We start from the raw sequence: 19,260 nt of genomic DNA on the forward strand, positions 1-19,260 counted from the left end.
AGCTTCAGAGTCAGGGCCTGGAGACCCGAGCTCACTGCCCTGATGCGGATAGGTGGGTCTGTAGTCTGCGTACAGAGGCAGAAGCTCCCGTACTTGAGAATGCGGTCCATACAGGGCTGATGCCGGGATAGGTGAGGCGCAGCCCATATCAGAACTGGAGCCAGGATACCGTAGGCGTATTCACTGAGTGTGGACCCCCTAGTCTTTACACTTTTATTTCATCCCCCTTCCCCAATACACAATTCAGACATGCAGGGGCTGTGGCTGTATTCCGGGGGCAGCCGGGCGTCAGGCACAGGGCCCGGAGGGAAGGCAGGAGGACAGCGCAGGAGTAGGTACTGGCACGAGGCTAAAGAGTGCCCGGTGACCCGCAGAGAGAGAGGGCTGTGGGCCGGCCTGCAGGGAGCTGAGTGCGGCCAGGCGCTGCTCTCGGGACACATCCCCGCGCAGGTCCAGGAGGGCAGAGACATGATCCTCGCTATGGGGACCCCAAAGAGGTGTGTGTCAGCTCCGCCCCGTTCCTCCTCCCCGTCCCCCCACCAACACCAGTCTTCGCACCTCACGTCGGGAAATTTTTGTCGTAGGCCTGCCACCTCGAGGCCGAGCAGCATGGGGTCACGGAGGTTCAGTAGATCCCGCAGAGAGAGGAGCACCGGTGTGCACTGAACACTCTCCTCCAGGCCCTGAGCACCCCAGAGTAGGTCTCGAACCCGCCCTCGACTCCCACCCAACCACTGAGACTCCCGCCCATCTGCTCGCCTAAGGAGCTCTCACCAAACCAAGGAAAAGCTCCCGAAGCTGGGCCGCATCGTTCTGCAGGCGCTGCGCTGCCTGGATCCTCTCGTCGGCTCCTCGGCACACTAGGCGGCCCTGCATCAACGCACGTAGGTACTGCAGTACCACCGTGCGCTCCGCCTCAGCCAGGAGAAGCTGCAGAGAACGCAATGAGTCCAAGACGCCTTTCCTCTGGGCGCTTCCCTGCTTCCCAGCCTCTCCCTTAAGCGCACCTGGACTGCAGGATTCCGCACTCGCCTGAAATCCTGGCAGAAGCGCACCGTCCGCTCGCATACATCGTCCAGCAGCTCTGGGCTCGACAGCCACCGGCGCGAGGGCAGAGCTTCGAACAGGGGCTGGGGGGTGGGGTTGGGCAGAGACGGGGCTGGAGGAACGTTCAGACCTAGCATTTCCCCAGCAGAGATCCATACATATATATGCTGTATCTCCTCCTCCCACTCCCATCCCCACCTGAAGACTTACCTGGAGCTCCGCCAGCAGCGCCTCCAACACCAGGCGGCAGATCCTCCTCTGCAACTCGTCCAGCCCTGCCTCCACCGGAGCCAAGTCTCCTGACGCCGCCCCGTCGGGCTGCAGGACGGACACGGAGGAGCTGGACCGACCAAAAGTTATGGCTTCAGGACCAAGGCCAAGGCCCTCACGGCCCTCTGTTGTCTAGCCACGCTGACGCCACCTACCGGCATAAGTTTGTGGAGGGAGGGGGCACTACCAAAAATCTGGGCCTTAGATTGAAGCTGGGAGTGATAGGCTCCGACAGCTAGAAGAAACCCAGCCAGAACTGCCTCTAATTTGCAGTGTAACTTTGCGCAAATCATGTCTTTTGGTTTCTGTTTGGGTAAGGGAAGCCTTAGGAGTGAATAAAAAATCATCATTAACTTGTTTGTCCTCTCTGCCCCCACCTCAAAGAACATAAGACCTAAAAGGAAGGGAATTTTTTTTTCTGTTATGCTCACAATTGCAACCACAGCCATTATTATGTGGCACAGAGTAGGACTTTGATATGATACTATGTGCCAGGTAGGCACTGTGGTAGGTACTTCACATCTATTTTCTTATGTGATTTTCAGAACGTACCATTATTACCCACATGATACTTATGAAAACAAGATTCAGAGAGATTAGGTAACTCACTCAAGGTCACACAGCAATTAGTAGAACTAGGATTGGACTCCCAGGGTTAAGTGAGTCCAAAATTTCTAATGGTCTAGGGTGGACTGCGTCCATACCTAATTGGGGTTCAATCAGCGGTTCTGTGGGGGCCTCCTAGTACCTGAGTGCTGACTGGTAGTTGAGGGTGGCCAGTAGGTAGGGCACGTAATGAGGAGCCATTGCTTCCCCCCTGATGTGGTCTCGGGAGAATCGGATCAGAGCATCACTAAAGCTGCAAAGGGCAGAGATAGTTCCTGTACCTGTCACTCTGGTGCCCCCACAACCTGAGTCCCTGGTACTCCAGCCCCACCTCCAAGAGACTCAAGACCTTGTTTTGAAGGACCCCTTTCCCACTGGTGTGCCTTATTCACTCAGAGACCCTTTAGGCAACCCCAGGAGCCGGGCAAAGGGTTGGGAGTGGGTCAACGCCTTGGCAGACCTCCTCAGGAATGTGCCCAGTTCTGACAGCGCCATGCCATGCACCCGCCGCTGCAGTGACTCACTGACCAGGCTGGTCACGCGAATGTTCTCTTCCAGGATCTACAGGCAGAAATGGGTGGCCCTCAGCAGAGTCCTAGTCCTTCTCTCCTCCCCTTTCCCTATGGGGGCTTCCCACCTGCCTGGTCTCTTCCCACCCACCTGGAGCACTATGGCCGGCAATGGTGAGTGATAGAAGCCAGAAGAGTCTGTGCCAGGTTCCTGCTCTCGGTTCCACTCAGCTACCTCCCCATCCAGTGCCTTCTGAAGCCACTGGGCCACATTAACCTGGTGGAAGGGGCAAAGGGCAGCAGGATCCTGCTGTAGCAAGGCACTGCTGCTGCTAGAGACAGGGAGACCTGTAACTCTACAGATACAGGCCCACAGCTGGTGGCAGAGCTTCTCTGTGCCTGGGCCCCAACTACTCACCTGGATTTGGGTCACAAACATTGCCTCCAGCTGTTCAATGTTCTCCGGGGTCAGGAGGGGCTCCAGCTGAGACACATCAGCCTCAGGCCCCAACTCCAGGCTCCCCATCATTTCTGGCCTGGAGGTGGGTAGCCCAGTGTCACTCTGAGCCCCAGCCTCTGATCCACCCACTTCTCATTGCCCCAAGGGTACTGACCCCAGGTACACATGCAGTGTCCAATGCAGTAAGGCGAAGGCGTCAGCAGCTCCTAGCTTAGGCCCTTCCAGCAGTTGCTGCAGGCATCGACGCAGTCCACTGTGCAGGGTGTGGGCCCAGAGCCGGACCACCTTGTAGTGTGGTGGGCAGCAGGGTGCCACTAGTGCTTCAGCTGTGGCCAACTCAGCTGGTAGAGCCACCCGCAGAGCCTCCAGCCACCCTGCCAAGGCCCCTGGCTCAAGCAGCAGAGGTGTCCCAAAGTGGGTCCTCTCCAGGCCCTCTTGCAGTGCCTGCAGACAGCGCCGCTGCCAGTCCCGGGGGGGAAGCTCCAGGGAGGTTGTGTGCCTAGCATCCACCTCTGCCACACGCACAGCAGCCACCAGCAAGGCTGGGTCCTCCCGTGCCAGCCGCCCTGCCACCCCCGCAGCCGCCTCCACAGCCTGGCCCAATGCCTCAGCTAGAGGGCCCAACCCCTCGAAGACTGGCAACTCCAGGCCCCCCAGAGGTGCCCACGTCTCCTCTTGCAGCTGCTCCAGCTCCCGAAGGCACACATATGCCTCCAAGAGCCGCTGGGCACCAATCAGGGTCCGTGTGTGGGCCACTGCAGCTGGCACTAAGAGGGGAGAAGATGAAACAGCCCTGAGTCTCAATCCTCCCACCTGTGCAATGGGTACAACAGTGGATGCTGAAGCCCTAGGGCTGGAGTGATGTGTAAAATGTTTGACAACCAGTACAGCAGAGCACTGACCAATCTGAAAGGACCCAGGGAAGGGCCTAGAGGCCTGGTAGGCCAGGTGTAAATCCCTGAGCTGATGAAACAAGAGGAAGTGAGGCAGGGAGGAACTGGGGGGGGGGGGGTGGAGGGAGCATGCTAATGGCTATTTACTCACTCTGTTAGGGAAGTATTTCAAAAAATTAGCAACCAGGGTGGCCAGAGCCACTTGATTGGGTCTCAGTCCTGACTCACACAACCTATGCTTGAGAATCCCAGAATAAGCTAATTTGTATCCTGCTTCATATGCCATTTGAGGCCTGAGTTACTCTCTCGGAGGTCCCTGCTGTGTCTCTCCATGCTATCTCCCACTAGTGCCCCAGCCCCTTGATTAGTGATGGGTGTTTACTGACTGTTAGTGGGCTGAGGCCCAGGGCCCCCACATACTCACCTGCCCGCAGCCGGGGCAGCAGCTGAGACAGGACCTGCAGCTGCCTGTGCTGTGCAACTTGTTCTCGCAGTGGTTTTAGGGTCTCTGTGGTCTCCACCATACCCTGGAGCAACCCATGGGCCTGGTCTAGGGCCTCACGGGTTCCCTGCACAGCCTCAAAAGCCTGGGCCAGCTGCCACACACCAGTCTTCACGCCCTCCAGGTAGGACTGCACCACTGACTGTAGTGGGGAGACGGCTAGTGAGGCCTAGCCAGTCCTGCAGCCCATCCCCAGCTCTCCTACCCCCTGACCGATTGACCAATGTCCACCTTAATGCGTGCTTCCAGGGAACAGGTACGTTGAACTTCACGGCTGCGGTACTGGCCCAGCCTGGCCAGCTGCTCTGGCCGGTAGAAGATGCCCGAGGCCCATTTGAGTGCTGCTCCTCTGGCCAGCTGCTCCGCCCTCTCTTGCTCTGGCCACTCAGGCCCTGGGCAGGAAGACCCTGGGCAGCCTCATCAGCTGGGCAGGGCCTACAGGAAACGGCCCAAACCTGCTCCCCTTCCTACTTCTCAGACTGTCCCCCTAGGACAGTCTGATCCATTCCTCTTGCTGCCCCATGGAGCTCCAGCCAGACCTGGCAAGGAGGCTCCAACCCCGACAACCCATCTTTCTTGCCACCGTCCCTCCCTTAGCCCGCCCAGGACTCATACCAGGGGAAAGTGAGGGCTGCATTTCATCCTTGGTTGCTGAGTCCATGGCACTCCCCGGAAGCACTGGAGATGAGGTAGGAGTGGGAGCAAGAGTCTGGGTTAGAGCAGGCAGAGTGGATTCTCTGAGCTGCAGCCTTGGTCTAGGCCCCTCTGAGAAGGAGGAAGGAGGTTCTTGCCAAGCCCCTAAGAAAATGGGAGGGAGGTGGGTGTGTTGGGGAGGCAGCTGAGAAGCTTTTGCCTGCTCAGTTTCTCAGTTTTGCCCCTGCAGATGCCAAGCAAGGCAGGGAAGGCACAGGCCTCTGCTGGCCCCAGCTCCTGCTCTGAATTGCAGAGGACAGTTTGGTATGGAACTCACCAGGCTTGACCAGGCATCCAGTTCTTTCTCCTTTGAAAATAGTCTTGGCCTTGAAGATGGCCCTCTCCCCCGTCCTCAGAGCAAAGCTAGGTATTCTCTTCACTGTTTCAAGAGGCCTTGGTGGCTCCAGCCCACATCTTGGCACGCAGCAAAATTCCTCTCTCCAAGGAAACCTCTGTCCCACTCTGGGCCCAGGAGCACCCTCCTCCTTCCAAGGCCCCTCCCTTCCCAAGGCCAAATGCCTGAAAGGAAGGAAGCTGAGTCTGGCCCTTTATTCCCAACAGGAAAGAGCATCTGCATTGTGGGATGGTGTAGGGAGGGCTGGGCACCACTTCCTTGGGGGGAGGGGGTGTACTCCCGGTAACCATTGAGTCCTGACCAGCCCAAATAGGACCCCTTAGTGCTCAGGACACAGACGTGAACTAGAGGGCCCCAAACAGGGGTGGAGAGCAGGGTGTGCAAATATGGGTGCAGACAACATCACAGTAGGGAAACTGTGCCAATGTCCCCTCAGAGGAGGGTTGCACCTCTGCAGAGGACTGAGAGGCTACAGGCTATTGTGAGGAAGGTGTATGATGGGTGGTAGTGACAGGGAGGTAGAAGGGCTATGAAACCTATGTTTGTCTTGAGAGTTAAAGGGGGCCATGGAGAGAACCACAGGGTAGTAATAATATAGTGGAAGCTGGTTACCACCCAAATCCATCCTTCAGGACAAAGCCACCTGTTGCCCTAGCTGCCAGGAGTGTAGGTTGCTGAGGTGTCACAGCTGAGTCTCTCTGGTACCCTTGCCTCGACAGAGACCACCTTGGAAGAGCTACCCCAGTCTCAGTGCTCCTAGTCAGATAGTCGGAGGCCTCTATATAACTGCATCACAGTTTAATTCCCCCCTCTGCCCAGTTCTGCATGTCTTACTCTAAACTTCCCTGTAGGCCTGGCTCAAAGCTTCCCAAAGATCTTGACTTAAAATAAATGAAAATAGATAATGATGATATCAAGCATAACAAAATGGTGTCGGCCAACACATAATCCTTCCTACCTGCCAGGAGCTGCTCTAAGTGTTTTACATATAAATATGCATAGGTAAGCATGTTTGCATTGGCAGAAAAATGGTTATAATTTCAGGGCCTAGGAGCACTGCAGTGTGGAGACAAGAGAAAGATGAGGCTGGGATCAGGGATGGGGAGTGGGAATGGAGACAAGTGGGCAAGCTACATGTAGTTACTGCTTGCTGTTTGGCAGGAAGTGAGGGACAGGAATAGGGTGAGTAAACCCACATATTTGGGCAGCTTCCAGGAGCAGGTTTGGGGAAACACATTGGGTTCATCAGGCAGCATGGTCTCCTCTCCTGAAATGGGGACAGGATGGCCACCAGGAAAGTTCCGGTGGCTCTCCATTCTCTACTGCCAGGGCTGCCCACCGACTTTTTCCACCTCCCTCTGCCCCCTGTCCTCTCATCCGGGATCCCGGGGTTGTTTTCGTCCTCTTCGGCGGCTGGATATTTGTTGATAGTCCCCGAAGTTTTGCTGCCGTGTCCACCGAGAGGAATTGCGCCGGATTCCCTGGGAGGGCGCGGAGCGGAAGCGGAAACAGCGACGCTGGCGCCGGCGGCCTGGCCAGGAACGGAAGCGGAAGTGGCGGCGGCGCCGGCCTGGCCTGGCCTGGCTGAAGGGAGGCGGCGGGCTGGCGCGATGGCGGAGGCCGGGCCGCAAGCGCCGCCTCCCCCGGGCACCCCAAGCCGGCACGAGAAGAGCTTGGGACTTCTCACCACCAAGTTCGTGTCGCTTCTCCAGGAGGCCAAGGATGGTGTGCTTGACCTCAAGCTGGTGCGGCCTGGGCTAAGGGGCGACCGGGAGGATAGTGGACCAGGCAGGCCTGGACCGGTAGCGGGAATCCCTGGGACGGCCCAGCTGAGCTCTCAGAGAGCAGGCAGCCATCCGTGCGCTTTCTCACAGGAGGGAGGCTGGGAGCTGTTCCATTCAGTCAGTCGAGGCCATTGGGTGTCAGCTATGTGCCAGGCTCAGGGCTGCAAGTGCTAGTCCTCGTGGCCCTCCTCGGCTGATGGGAGAAGAGCATCAGAACATCAGTTCAGGCTGCACCAGGCCTTATCCTGCCCCGCGGTCTTGAGCCGGTTTAGTGCCTGGAAAGAGGGTTGGGACTCAGGCCACCCTTTTTTCAGATCCTTTCCAGACCAAGTCTCAAAGTAGCTGGGGATACACCTGAGAACAGGGATAAGTATCCTTCACTCTTTTCTGTCTGCCAGGCAGCTGACACCCTTGCCGTGCGCCAGAAGCGGCGGATTTACGACATTACTAACGTGCTGGAAGGTATCGGGCTGATCGAGAAAAAATCCAAGAATAGCATCCAGTGGAAGTGAGTGGGGGTATCTGGGAGGGCAGTGGCATCTCCTACCCAAGTGTCACGGGTGTGGGGAGAAGGATGCAGGAGAGAGCATGGGCCATGGGACCCAGAGTTCCTGGTGGCTCCTCTCAGCCCTACTCCCTGGGCTCAGGGGCGTGGGGCCTGGCTGCAATACCCGGGAGATTGCGGACAAGCTGATTGAGCTCAAGGCTGAGATCGAGGAGCTGCAACAGCGGGAGCAAGAATTGGACAAGCACAAGGTGTGGGTGCAGCAGAGCATCCGGAACGTCACAGAGGACGTGCAGAACAGCTGATATCCTCCTGGCGGTCCCTGCTCCCAGGGAGTGGGTGAGGGGCCCTTTAGTCCAGCTGGGTTTGTTCTGTGGTGCCCAAGGCACTATCCACCTTGGGAGGATGATCCTGCAGTTCCTCACCAGGTCCCTGCTTCAGCCTCCCTCCTCAAAGCCCCTCCCCAACCAGTCTTGTCCTGTGATCCTTCCCCATGTAGACCCGAGGACTTTCTCTTGAGAGCTTGTATGTCAGATCTCTGCTAAAGAGCTGGGTTTTCTCTGTGGTCTGCCATTTATCACCATAGGCAGGGCGTCAGCCGTTCTCCTTAACCCCCACACCTTGGCCTACGTGACTCATGAGGACATCTGCAGATGCTTTGCTGGTGAGCAGAGCCTGGGTAGGGGGAATTGGGGGTGGGGCTGGGCTGAACCACAGCCCTGAGCAGTGGGTTCAGTGCCAAAGGAGAGTTTTGTCTCTTAAGAGGGTTCCTTGGGCCTGCCCAAAGAGGAATCAGGCAGGGTAAGTCCTGGGTTTGAGGGTCACTGGGACCCCATGGAGGCCAACTGTATTGAAAGTGTACATGAATTCTGGGCTGAGTCCCTGGGTCAGTCCCCCTCTCCACTCTTTCCTGGGTTTGTCTTCTCAGGCATGACAGAAACATAAGAGGGAGAGAGCATGTGTATGCTCTTGCATTCTTGTATCCAGGGGACAGTGGTGTTCACTTTCAGCCTGTAGTTAGTTGCATTATGGGTACAGGAACTGTTCCTTCTCCATTTTGCATTCCCCAGACTGATTTGGGGAAGGAACATTGGCCTTGGCCAGAACTTCTAGGAAACAGTCCCATCAATCAGGGAGTGAGATGCCCATGGCCAGCAATCCTTTGATCCACATGTTTGAACCCAGATTTTGTGGTTACTGACCCTTGGGCTCTTGGGAGGAGAAAAGCTTTAGTTCTCTGCCCCAGCCACTGTGGGGGTTGGGTGAAGCCTACTGTCCCTAAGAGACCATGATTTCCTTTCTTGATCCAAGGGATAGCCACCCCCATTCTCAGATTAGATTGAGCCCACGGGCCCTGACCTATTCTCTTTGTCATTCTAGGAGATACTCTACTGGCCATCCGGGCCCCATCGGGCACCAGCCTCGAGGTGCCCATCCCAGAGGTGGGTGCTCAGCCTGGGCAGGCGGGGTTGATTGAGGGTGGGTGCTGGCTGTGGAGCTTGATAAGTGCCGGGTGGGGCAAGTAGGGGGAAGCCTGGGTTTTAGGGTTATCTAGAAGAACGGGCAGCCTAGGGTGGAAGAGGACACTGGCCCTGGCCCAGGGTCAGGCAGGAGCCAAGTGTGCTTCTAATTCTACCTGTCCCCCATCCCCCACCTCCAGGGCCTCAATGGGCAGAAGAAGTACCAGATTCACCTGAAGAGTGTAAGCGGCCCCATTGAGGTGCTGCTGGTGAACAAGGAGGCATGGAGCTCACCGCCTGTGGCAGTGCCTGTGCCGCCACCTGAAGATCTGCTCCAGAGCCCACCTGCGGTCCCTACCCCTCCACCTCTGCCCAAGCCTACCCTGGCCCAGCCCCAGGATACCTCACGTCCAAGCAGTCCCCATGTGACCACCCCCACCCCTGTTCCTGGCATCATCGAAACCCAGGGGGTGCCTGGTCCAGCAACTGAGATCACAGGTGAGGTGTAACGGGCAGCTGGTGATGGGATGATTTTGGGGGCCCAAATGGCAACATCTCTGTTGTGAAATGTGTGCTCAGAGTTGGAAAAGACTTCGTGGGGGTTGTCCTTTTCCTGGTCTCTAGTTGGCCTCCCTTTGCTATGGTTATGAGTCCTTTTTAATAGGGAAGCTCTGACTGTGAAAGGGTATATCAGTGGTGACAGTTTTCCCCTAGATCCGTCTACATCTCACTTTCCCTGGTCACCCCTCTTAAAGAGTAGTCACAGCAGCCATGTCTTCTGGGAGTCTTCCTCTTGGAGGTCTCAAGCTCCTGTCTCTTTTCGTAGCTCATTTCTAAGTTACCTCTTCAGGAACCTTGACAGTTCCTATCTCTCCTTGGGCTATCGTCATCCTGACTGGGTTCTAGCACAAAGCTTCAGTGTCTCACTTCCTGCTCCCAAGTGACTGGGTTCTGGGGATCTGATTGCAGTGAGTGGTGGCCCTGGAACCAATAGCAAGGACAGTGGTGAGCTTAGCTCCCTCCCACTGGGCCTGACAGCACTGGACACCCGGCCGCTACAGTCCTCTGCCCTGCTGGACAGTAGCAGCAGCAGCAGCAGCAGCAATAGCAGCTCATCTGGACCCAACCCTTCTACCTCCTTTGAGCCCATCAAGGCAGACCCCACAGGAGGTAAGTGCTTGTCTCCTGAGGAGTAGGGGGAACCCAGCCTCAGCCAGTTCTGGGTCAGAAACAATACGGGGACTGGAACCAGCTCATCTGTCTCCTCAGCCAGAGCTGGCCAGCCCAAGGGTCAGCCCTGGCATCAACTCTTGCCTTGACACCAGAGCTCTGCCAGGTTGGGTGAGGAGCCTGGCCTTCAGCTTGGCAATGGTGCCCCTTTGCTCCCCTTCCTGGGTTACATGGAACTCCTGGGTCCCTCTCAAGCCCTGCTTGTCACCCCTTGCACTCAGGTGTCACGAAGGCATTACTGCTGTCCTGGAGAAGGGGCTGTGGTAAGGCCCTCAGTCTCCAAAGGTGGGCAGTGCCTTCCCAGGGGAGGTGATGTCATCTGCCTGGAGTCTTCTCTCCATCTTTTGATGTGAGTGTTTGCTTCCTCCAGGACTTTGTCTTCTTGGCCCACAAACACTGCTAAGTTTCTTCTCGCTAAATGACACTTTATCCTTTGTGTTTCCTCTGTCCCCTTCACTGTCTCCTCTCTGGACTCCTTGAACAAGTGATCTCTATTCCATTCTGTATCTTGGTCCCCTAGTCCCCCTTCAGGTTGCAGCAGTCAAGATCCCTGTATGCCAACCCCACGGTATGCCTGTGCTACTTCTGAGAAATTTCCTAGCCTTGACTACCGGCTCCAGCAGGTTTCTGGGCTAATTTATTCAGGTGCTTCTTTACTCCATGTTGATGCTTTTTACGTCTTTTGGCATTTATGATGCCAATTCTGGCTCTTATCTCTTGCTGGCTTCTTCTGACCTCTCCCTGGCACTCCTATAAACCTTGGTGCTTCCCAGATCTCTGTCCTATTGTACAGCTATGGAGGGCACCTATTCAGGGTAGATGAGTCCCCAGCTTTCAGCTTGCCTAGTTATTTTGCCTAAACTCCACACCTGTGCCCATGTGCCTTCCTGTGCACATCCAATGGGCATTTCGTTCCTGTGTCCTCAACTGAAACTTGCTTTTGCTTTTTTGCTTTTTCTGTTTTTTTGTTTTTTTTTTTTTAATATTTATTTTTGAGAGACAAAGACAGAGCACAAGTGGGGGAGGGGCAGAGAGAGAGGGAGACACAGAATCCAAAGCAGGCTCCAGGCTCCAACCTGTCAGCCCAGAGCCCAATGCGGGGCTCGAACTCACAGACTGCGAGATCACGACCAGAGCCGAAGTCAGACACTTAACTGACTCAGCCATCCAGGCTCCCCGAAACTTGCTTTTTCTACTTCTGTGTCTACCCTACCATTGACCCTGGTCCCCCAGGCCTGACACCTGCATGTCACTCCTTTTCTATCTCCTTCTGCTCCCCATCTTGCATTAGCTGAGTTTTGTTCCAGACATCTCCCATCACTGGCTTCTATTTATCCTCAACACTCAGGGTCACTACTGGCTATCTCTATTCTAAAACTCTTCAGCATCCTCCTTTTACTGTGACATTTCTGTCTTTACAGAGTACTTCTAATGGCTTCTTAAGCCCTGCTGGATAAAACCAGAATCCCTACACCTAGCATATGAAATCCTCATGAACCAGCCCCAGCACTCCTCTCTGGTGTCATTTTCCTCTGCTTCCCACGTGCATCCTCCCAGTCAGACCTTTGTAGCAGATTTGTCACCCTGTAGCACCAGCCCCCCTATAAGTGTCTGCTTCCTGCCCTGCCCAGTGACCTGGTCCCCAGGGTGTGATCTCTGAGCCTGGCATTGAGCAGGTGCTCAGCAAGGGCAGGGGTGAATGGGGCATCTTCCATCAGACAGGGCATACCTGCTGAACCCATAAAGGGAGGAAGTCTGCTGCCCTTCTGCAGCATTTCTGAGTTAGGAGGGCTACACCAGTTACCCACAACGGGCCTTTATTACCCTGAGCCCAGCACTGAGGAATTCACGTGAAGGAGGGGAGACTGACAATGCCAGCTTTGCCTGGGGCAGGGCCTCCATCTCCTCAGTTGTGTGGAGCCCCAAGATGGGTGATAGAAGATCTGAGGATGAAGGTTAGGGTGGGACCAGAATGGATCTCTGTGCTCTTGAGCATGGCTTTCTTGTCTTTCAGTTCTGGAACTCCCCAAAGAACTGTCAGAAATCTTCGATCCCACACGAGGTAGGGCTGCATTCTTCCATGGGGTAAAGGGTAGCTCATTCAGTCTTACGGCTGTTTGCTTGCGCTTCTGAGGATCTATGATTGTGCTTGGTCCCTGGGCAAAGCGTAAAGTTCCTAAGGAATGGCTAGGGGGGTCCCCTTCATGGGCTTTGGTGGGTAGAGAGGCAGGAGCCAGAATGTAACTGAACTCTCCCTTTCTCCCCAGAATGCATGAGCTCAGAGCTGCTGGAGGAGCTGATGTCTTCAGAAGGTGGGTGGCCCAGGAAGGTGGGGAGCGGCGGTTGGCAGGGGGTGGGCAGCTGCTGGGAGGGGCCTTGGCCCAGAGTCTCAGCCTGATGCTCTCTGCAGTGTTTGCCCCTCTCCTCCGCCTTTCTCCACCCCCTGGAGACCACGATTACATCTACAACCTGGACGAGAGTGAAGGTGTCTGTGACCTCTTCGACGTGCCTGTTCTGAATCTCTGACTGACAGAGACATGCTCTGTGTGGCTGGGACACAGACTGTGTGACCTGGGGGCTGCCTGAGGACGTCCCCCATTCTACCCCTACACAGCTTGAGAGCCACAGACTCCTGGCTTCCCCAGCTTTCCCTCACTGCAGTTCTGAACACAACTCCCACTCCTGCACGAGCACCTGTACCGTGCTAGGAAAGTAGGGGAAAGGGGCTCAGCCCCCTTCACCGTGGAGCCAACGTTTGCCTCTTCTTTTCTGGGGCTTTCCTCCACTTCATGCCCTCTCAGAGCCCAGGCTCAGCTACCACTCAGTGGCACAGAACCGAAGACCTGCCATCACCCCAATAGGGCAGCTTGTCCAACCCTACTGCCCTGTTCCAGCCAACCCCCACTCCCCCCCCACTCTGAGGTGGGAAGCCTAGGGTGGAGCCTGATGCTCTCCGGCACCACCCCAGCCTCCTTCACTTTTCCCCACCCCCTGAACCTGCAGCTCCCCTTGGACCTCTGTGTGTATCCCCCATCTGCCTGGCCCTTAGCCCTGAGAACCTATAGGTAGGGTTGGGGTGGGGGGAGTGCTAACAGGAAAGAACAGAGAGGTCTTTAGCTAGAAATCTGGGCAAGTGAGTCCCTAAGGATTGGTCCAATCTCCTGCTGCCCTGTAGGTCTCCCTCTCCTCTGCCTGCCCCACCCTTGTTTATTCATTTATCCTCATTTAGAGCCATTTCCAGAGATTTAGAAAGATTTGCAGTAACGAATGGATTCCTATATAAAGATTATTTTTATACTTTTTGCAGCAAAAGGAAATTGTAATATTTGTACAGTGTGCGAGTGAATAAAGACCGTGCCTAAGGCTGTATCTGATCTGGTTCTTTCTGGGCCCCTCCCTGGAATTCTGCTGGATAGGTGGTGGGACCGGGTGGGTCACCTTGCCGGAAAGGGAGGTGTGGCTGCTCTGGCAACCCATCCTCCCCGCCCCCACCTGCCGCACCTTGGGGCGGGGCGGGGCCGCCTCTTGGGGCGGGGCAGGCGCCTACCCCCGGGACTCCAACCCGGAACTAGTCTGGCTCCCTTGGGAAGGCTGCGGCGCGGCGCTTGGCCTGGAGCGAGCCTGACCGTTGAGTGCGGGCCACGGGGTCCAGGCCTTGGACAGGGAGACGCCCTCGTTCTCGGAGGCACCAGACCAGGCACGCCCTCGGCCGGAGGTTGGACAGTCTGGAAACTACAGGCGTCCCCGCCCAGCTGGACCATGGCGCCCCAGAGGAACGTGGTGAAGATCGCGGTCCAGATGCGTGACGCCATCCCGCAACTCATCCGGCTGGACCAGGTCACTAGGCCTGTCTGGCCTCCATTCACCCTACCACTCACCTCTGGGCTGCCCCCCTTCCCCTCGGAACTCCCAGGTTCCTTCCCAACTCCTCCCCACACCTGCCCCATAAGTGACCTCTTCACTTGCAGGCAAAGCCTCTGGCTGCTGTGCTGAAGGAGGTGTGCGACGCGTAAGTGCAGCTAGCCAGGCGGGGGAGGGGATTGGGAGATGGGAGGGCAGAAGGGAGGGGCGCCCCCTACCTGCCTCACTGAGTCTCTGCTGCCCGCAGGTGGAGCTTGGTTCACTCTGAACGCTATGCCCTGCAGTTTGCTGATGGACATAGGAAATACATCACTGAGAACGTGAGTCTTCCGCTCCCCGCCAGGCCCATATTCCACTGTGTGACATCCCCACCCCCTGCAAGCACACCTGGTCCTGATTACTCAGACTCATCCCACTGTCTGGAATGTGATCTTTTCCTGACTCCCAAACCCTCCCTCACCGAGAACCCCAATTGACCAGTCCTCAGAGCCCTTTTTGACTTCTCTCCCTTTCTTTCCATCTTCTCCAGAACCGTACAGAGATCAAGAATGGCAGCATCCTGTGCCTCAGCACTGCCCCAGTAATGCCCTTACTGATCCCACCCTCTTTTCCTGCTCTTCTTCTATGCCTCCTTCCTGCCCACCTTCCTCTCTGCCCCAGATCTGGAGGCCGGGACTCCAACTCCGCAGTGCCCCACCTAGTGGACATCTGAGTCCCCACACCTCAGTTCTTCTACCCAACCTCCTCACCTCTCCCACCCCTGCCAGGACCTTGAGGCTGAGCGACTGTTGGGTGGGCTGCAGTGTGGGAGCCGTGAAAGGCGCCGGGAAACTCTGCAGCACCTCGTCTTGCTGGCCCCAGACATGACCTTTGCCCAGGAGGTCATCAGCCGTGATGGGCTTCAGAGACTAGGCACCATCATTGAGGATGGAGATGAGTGAGCACAGGACTGTGGTGGGTGGTGGACATGGTGGGGCTGGGGGTCCTGGTCTGGTCCTGCTCAGCCCCATATGTCCCCCCAGCTTAGGGGAATTGCTGGCCCTTGCACTGAGGGCCTTCTTGGAGCTCATGGAACATGGCATGGTGTCTTGGGAGACGCTCAGCATCCCTTTTGTTAGGAAGGTGGGTTGCCTCTTCTAGGGGCAGCAGGGGTGGGGTCAGGATCTGGCCTTCCATGGTGGTGAAATGCTAACAATCCCCTTCCCCTGTTACAGGTGGTATGCTATGTGAACATGAACTTGATGGATGCATCTGTGCAGCCCCTGGCTCTCAGGCTGTTGGAGAGTGTGACTTTGAGCAGCCCTGCCTTGGGCCAGCTGGTCAAAAGTGAGGTGCCACTGGATAGGCTGCTGGTACACCTACAGGTGTAAGTGTCCGGGGGTGGGGATGGAATACAGATGAGGGGTGTGGACCGAGACCCTGGATAGCCAGCTGAGCCCTCCTTGTCTTGCCCCAGGATGAACCAGCAGCTACAAACCAAGGCTATGGCCTTGCTGACAGCCTTGCTGCAGGGGGCCAGCTCTACTGAACGCAAGGTGAGTGTCCCATCTGGTGGCTGGCTGTGGGGGCAGGAGCTGGTGGGTACTGTGCTCTATCCTGGGACTGCAGGGTGGGTGCTCATGGTGGGGCTAAATCATCTAAGTCCCTTTCCCACCCAACTCAGCACATGCTTGACTACCTGTGGCAGAGAAACCTTCGCCAGTTCATCTATAAGGTAGGAAGGACTGGGCTAGGCAGACCCCTCCCCACTTTCCCTCTCCCAGTAAGCCGACACTCACACCCGTGGGCTGGCCGTTCTGCAGAACATCATCCACAGTGCAGCACCGCTGGGCGATGAGATGGCTCATCATTTGTATGTACTGCAGGCCCTTATGTTGGGGCTGCTGGAGCCACGTATGCGGACACCACTGGACCCCTACAGCCAGGTGGGTGCTTTTGGAGTGCACAAGGCTGGGGCCAGCTAGAGAATGGCCTTGAATCTATGATCCTGATACTCCCTTACTCCACAACAATGACCCCAGGAACAGCGGGAGCAGCTGCAGGCCCTGCGCCAGGCTGCCTTTGATCCTGAAGGGGAGTCTTTGGGCACCGGGCTGAGTGCTGACCGTCGCCGTTCCCTCTGTGCCCGCGAGTTTCGAAAACTGGGCTTCTCCGTGAGCAACCCCTCCCTAGCTCCCCACCCCTGCCTCAACCCAGGGCTGCTTTGTTCCAGAGGCCTGGAGTCCTTACTGAGCTACCTGTCCCTCTTTCCCCAGAACAGCAACCCTGCACAGGATCTAGAGCGAGTGCCCCCCGGCCTGTTGGCCCTGGACAACATGCTTTACTTCTCCAGACATGCACCTAGTGCTTACAGCCGGGTCAGTGATATGGTGGAAGTGATACAGTAGGATGCCACCTAAGCAGAGTCTGTATTGCCTTAGCTGCAACTTCTATCCCATTCTCTGTTTCCACTACCCCAGTTTGTGTTGGAGAACAGCAGCCGTGAGGACAAGCATGAGTGCCCCTTTGCCCGGAGCAGCATCCAGCTGACTGTGCTGCTGTGTGAGCTGCTCCGCATTGGGGAGCCCTGTGAGTGGACTGGGCACAGCGTGTCCAGGAACGGGGGACGGAAGGGCAGAGAGGGCCAGGGGCTGCACACACTTTCTCCCTGAGCCCCTCCTGCCCCCCTGCTCCAGGCTCCGAAACAGCCCAGGATTTTTCACCCATGTTCTTCAGCCAAGACCAGAGTTTCCATGAGCTCTTCTGTGTGAGCATCCAGCTGCTTAATAAGACCTGGAAGGAGATGCGGGCCACCCAGGAGGACTTTGACAAGGTGGGTGGGGTGGAAGCTAGGAGACCTGAGCCAGGGCAGGGGCTCTTCTGAGTAGGGGTCCAGAGCATAGTACTGAGCTGAATTGGTGACTCCAGGTCATGCAAGTGGTGCGGGAGCAGCTGGCCCGCACGCTGGCCTTGAAGCCCAGCTCCCTGGAGCTTTTCCGAACCAAGGTGAACGCGCTCCCCTACGGGGAGGTCCTGCGGCTGAGACAGACAGAGCGGCTGCATCAGGAGGGCACACTGGCCCCTCCCATACTGTGAGTACATGGGAGTGGATCCCCGTCCTGGCTCCACCTTCCTTAGTGCCCATGGGCCTTGCCCCAGTCCCAGTCACCAAGCACCTCCTCCCCACCCCTGCCCCACCAGGGAGCTGCGGGAGAAGCTGAAGCCGGAACTCATGGGCCTGATCCGCCAGCAGCGTTTGCTCCGCCTCTGTGAGGGGACACTCTTCCGCAAGATCAGCAGCCGGCGACGCCAGGGTGGTTGAGGGGAGGGTGGGCAGAGAGTGGCTGGGTGGCTGGGTGGCTGGGTTGGGGTCAGGGACCCTCTTGTCACTCTTTCCATCTTCCCTTTCTACCCACAGACAAGTTGTGGTTCTGCTGCCTGTCCCCTAACCACAAGGTGCTGCAGTATGGGGACGTGGAGGAGGGTTCCAGCCCACCCACCCCTGAGAGCCTACCTGAGCAGCGTAAGAATGGGGCAAGGGTCAGGATCAGCCACCTGCTCTCCCCAGACCATGTCGCAGGACCACCTGGGTCCCAGTGATCAGCCTAGCCTTTTTCCTGCAGTCCCTGTGGCTGATATCAAGGCACTGCTAACAGGCAAAGACTGCCCCCACGTCCGGGAGAAAGGCTCAGGGAAGCAGAACAAGGTGAGTGTAGTGGAAGACAGGGGCTCCTTCCCACCCACATCTGCCCTGCCCTGTTCCCTGCTCAGTGCTCTCAGCTCCCTGGCTTCCCCAGGATCTCTATGAGTTAGCCTTCTCAGTCAGCTATGACCATGGGGAGGAGGAGGCATACCTCAACTTCATCGCCCCATCCAAACGGGAGGTAAGTGTCTGGGCCAGGCTGAGCTGAGTTGGGCAGATGGGCCGGGGAAGAGATGGGCAGGCCCTCACAGAGCTGGCCCTGTCCCCAGTTCCACCTGTGGACAGATGGGCTGAGCGCCCTGCTGGGAAGTCCCATGGGTAGTGAGCAGACTCGGCTGGACCTGGAACAGCTGTTGACGATGGAGACCAAGCTGCGGTTGTTGGAGCTGGAGAATGTGCCCATTCCTGAGCAGCCACCTCCCATCCCCCCGCCCCCCACCAATTTCAACTTCTGCTATGACTGCAGCATCTCTGAACCTTGACAGTGAGGTTGGCCGTGGGCCACAGCTGCTGGCACTGCGGCAACCATGAAGGGTGGAGGGTGGAAAAGCCCAGACATCCGGACAAACAGAGGCTGCAGCAGAAATAAAGTCTGCTTGGCTCTTATGTATGTGTCGAGCCAGTTCTGAACCTGTGGGCCAAGCCTGCCTTCAAGCTTAGCTGGCAAATGAGATGGGGCATCAGGTCAAGGTCACTGCTTGGGGCCACAAACCTGGGGAGCCGTAGCTGAGGGTATTCTGCAGGAGGCTGGAGACAAGCTGGACCTATTGTCCTTCCACAAGATGAGTCCTCAGCCTTCCTGAGTGCTGGGCCTGCAGAGAGGGATGGCCTATGGTCTGGGGGGTCAGTTGAGGGACCTGTGGCAAGGCAGAAGGTGTTGTCCTAAGTGGATGCCTTCCTGGGCAACATGAGCAGGGGCCTAGTCTGAAAGCCATGTTTCTAAAAGGCTCCTAACAGTTTGAACTCAGTCCTCAGCCCTGGTTGGCCCTGCTCTTTGTCCTTTTCGAGGCCCTCTGGTGAGAGGCATGAAGGAATAGATGTGAAGCTGGGTCTGCTTTGTGCTGAAGGGCAAACTCAAGATTTCAAACCTGTCCCCTGGTGGTGGAAGGATGTGTTGATTCTGATGAGGGAATTCAGTGCAAGCCTTGCATTCTGATTCAAATCCACTGCAGCAGCAGGGTGTGGTGGTGGCCACGGACAGGCAAGACCACTGGGGACAGAAAGTGGTGAGGGGTATTGGGCCCAGCTGGAGGTCAATCTCAGAGGCTAGCACACCAACCCACAGGGCAGGCTGAAAGCTGCCACCACTCTGACCTTCTCCGTGCCTCTCACTACCACTATTTCTCAACACCATCTCAGTACCTTTTTAACAGTATTGACCATCAACATGTTACCTTGAAAAC

General features: G+C 56.7%; 3 protein-coding genes across 16 annotated transcripts; 2 read left to right on the forward strand and 1 right to left on the reverse strand.

Annotated features, from left to right (window-relative positions):
* Positions 1 to 199: 199 nt before the first annotated feature.
* EXOC3L1 (exocyst complex component 3 like 1) lies at positions 200 to 6,654 on the reverse strand. 7 transcript variants are annotated; one of them, XM_040498295.1, is made up of 14 exons: positions 6,536 to 6,654; positions 4,903 to 5,085; positions 4,519 to 4,679; positions 4,210 to 4,429; positions 3,047 to 3,659; positions 2,851 to 2,968; positions 2,584 to 2,709; positions 2,384 to 2,484; positions 2,066 to 2,176; positions 1,258 to 1,387; positions 1,008 to 1,130; positions 775 to 930; positions 559 to 683; positions 200 to 478 (listed from the first exon to the last, which is right to left on the reverse strand). In XM_040498295.1, exons 1-14 carry the CDS (start codon positions 6,579 to 6,581, stop codon positions 289 to 291), a joined length of 2,403 nt encoding a protein of 800 aa, XP_040354229.1. In that variant the 5' UTR covers positions 6,582 to 6,654; the 3' UTR covers positions 200 to 288. The 7 variants fall into 7 exon arrangements, 6 of the variants coding, with proteins under 6 accessions (XP_040354229.1, XP_040354228.1, XP_040354233.1 ...); XM_040498294.1 differs by having other exon boundaries at positions 4,519 to 4,694; XM_040498299.1 differs by having other exon boundaries at positions 4,903 to 4,965; positions 5,258 to 6,654.
* Positions 6,655 to 6,915: 261 nt separating this feature from the next.
* Positions 6,916 to 13,683, forward strand: E2F4 (E2F transcription factor 4). Its single transcript, XM_040498344.1, has 10 exons — positions 6,916 to 7,080; positions 7,518 to 7,627; positions 7,767 to 7,928; positions 8,245 to 8,288; positions 9,005 to 9,066; positions 9,285 to 9,582; positions 10,054 to 10,254; positions 12,329 to 12,376; positions 12,582 to 12,626; positions 12,725 to 13,683. Exons 1-10 carry the CDS (start codon positions 6,946 to 6,948, stop codon positions 12,838 to 12,840), a joined length of 1,221 nt encoding a protein of 406 aa, XP_040354278.1. The 5' UTR covers positions 6,916 to 6,945; the 3' UTR covers positions 12,841 to 13,683.
* A 189-nt stretch (positions 13,684 to 13,872) lies between these two features.
* ELMO3 (engulfment and cell motility 3) lies at positions 13,873 to 18,463 on the forward strand. 8 transcript variants are annotated; one of them, XM_040498313.1, is made up of 20 exons: positions 13,877 to 14,151; positions 14,283 to 14,323; positions 14,423 to 14,495; positions 14,705 to 14,755; positions 14,943 to 15,112; positions 15,198 to 15,297; positions 15,390 to 15,541; positions 15,632 to 15,710; positions 15,839 to 15,889; positions 15,978 to 16,100; positions 16,197 to 16,328; positions 16,431 to 16,532; positions 16,635 to 16,743; positions 16,851 to 16,987; positions 17,083 to 17,246; positions 17,356 to 17,468; positions 17,573 to 17,677; positions 17,778 to 17,860; positions 17,952 to 18,038; positions 18,127 to 18,463. In XM_040498313.1, the coding sequence occupies exons 1-20, from the start codon at positions 14,074 to 14,076 to the stop codon at positions 18,337 to 18,339; spliced, it is 2,163 nt and encodes a 720-aa protein (XP_040354247.1). In that variant the 5' UTR covers positions 13,877 to 14,073; the 3' UTR covers positions 18,340 to 18,463. The 8 variants fall into 8 exon arrangements, 6 of the variants coding, with proteins under 6 accessions (XP_040354248.1, XP_040354250.1, XP_040354245.1 ...); XM_040498311.1 differs by having other exon boundaries at positions 13,876 to 14,151; positions 16,197 to 16,532; XR_005797753.1 differs by lacking the exon at positions 18,127 to 18,463 and having other exon boundaries at positions 13,874 to 14,151; positions 16,197 to 16,532; positions 17,764 to 17,860.
* Positions 18,464 to 19,260: the final 797 nt, after the last annotated feature.

Source organism: Herpailurus yagouaroundi, unplaced genomic scaffold (assembly GCF_014898765.1).
Source record: "Herpailurus yagouaroundi ecotype Mexico unplaced genomic scaffold, PumYag 190, whole genome shotgun sequence".
Classification (NCBI taxonomy): domain Eukaryota; kingdom Metazoa; phylum Chordata; class Mammalia; order Carnivora; family Felidae; genus Herpailurus; species Herpailurus yagouaroundi.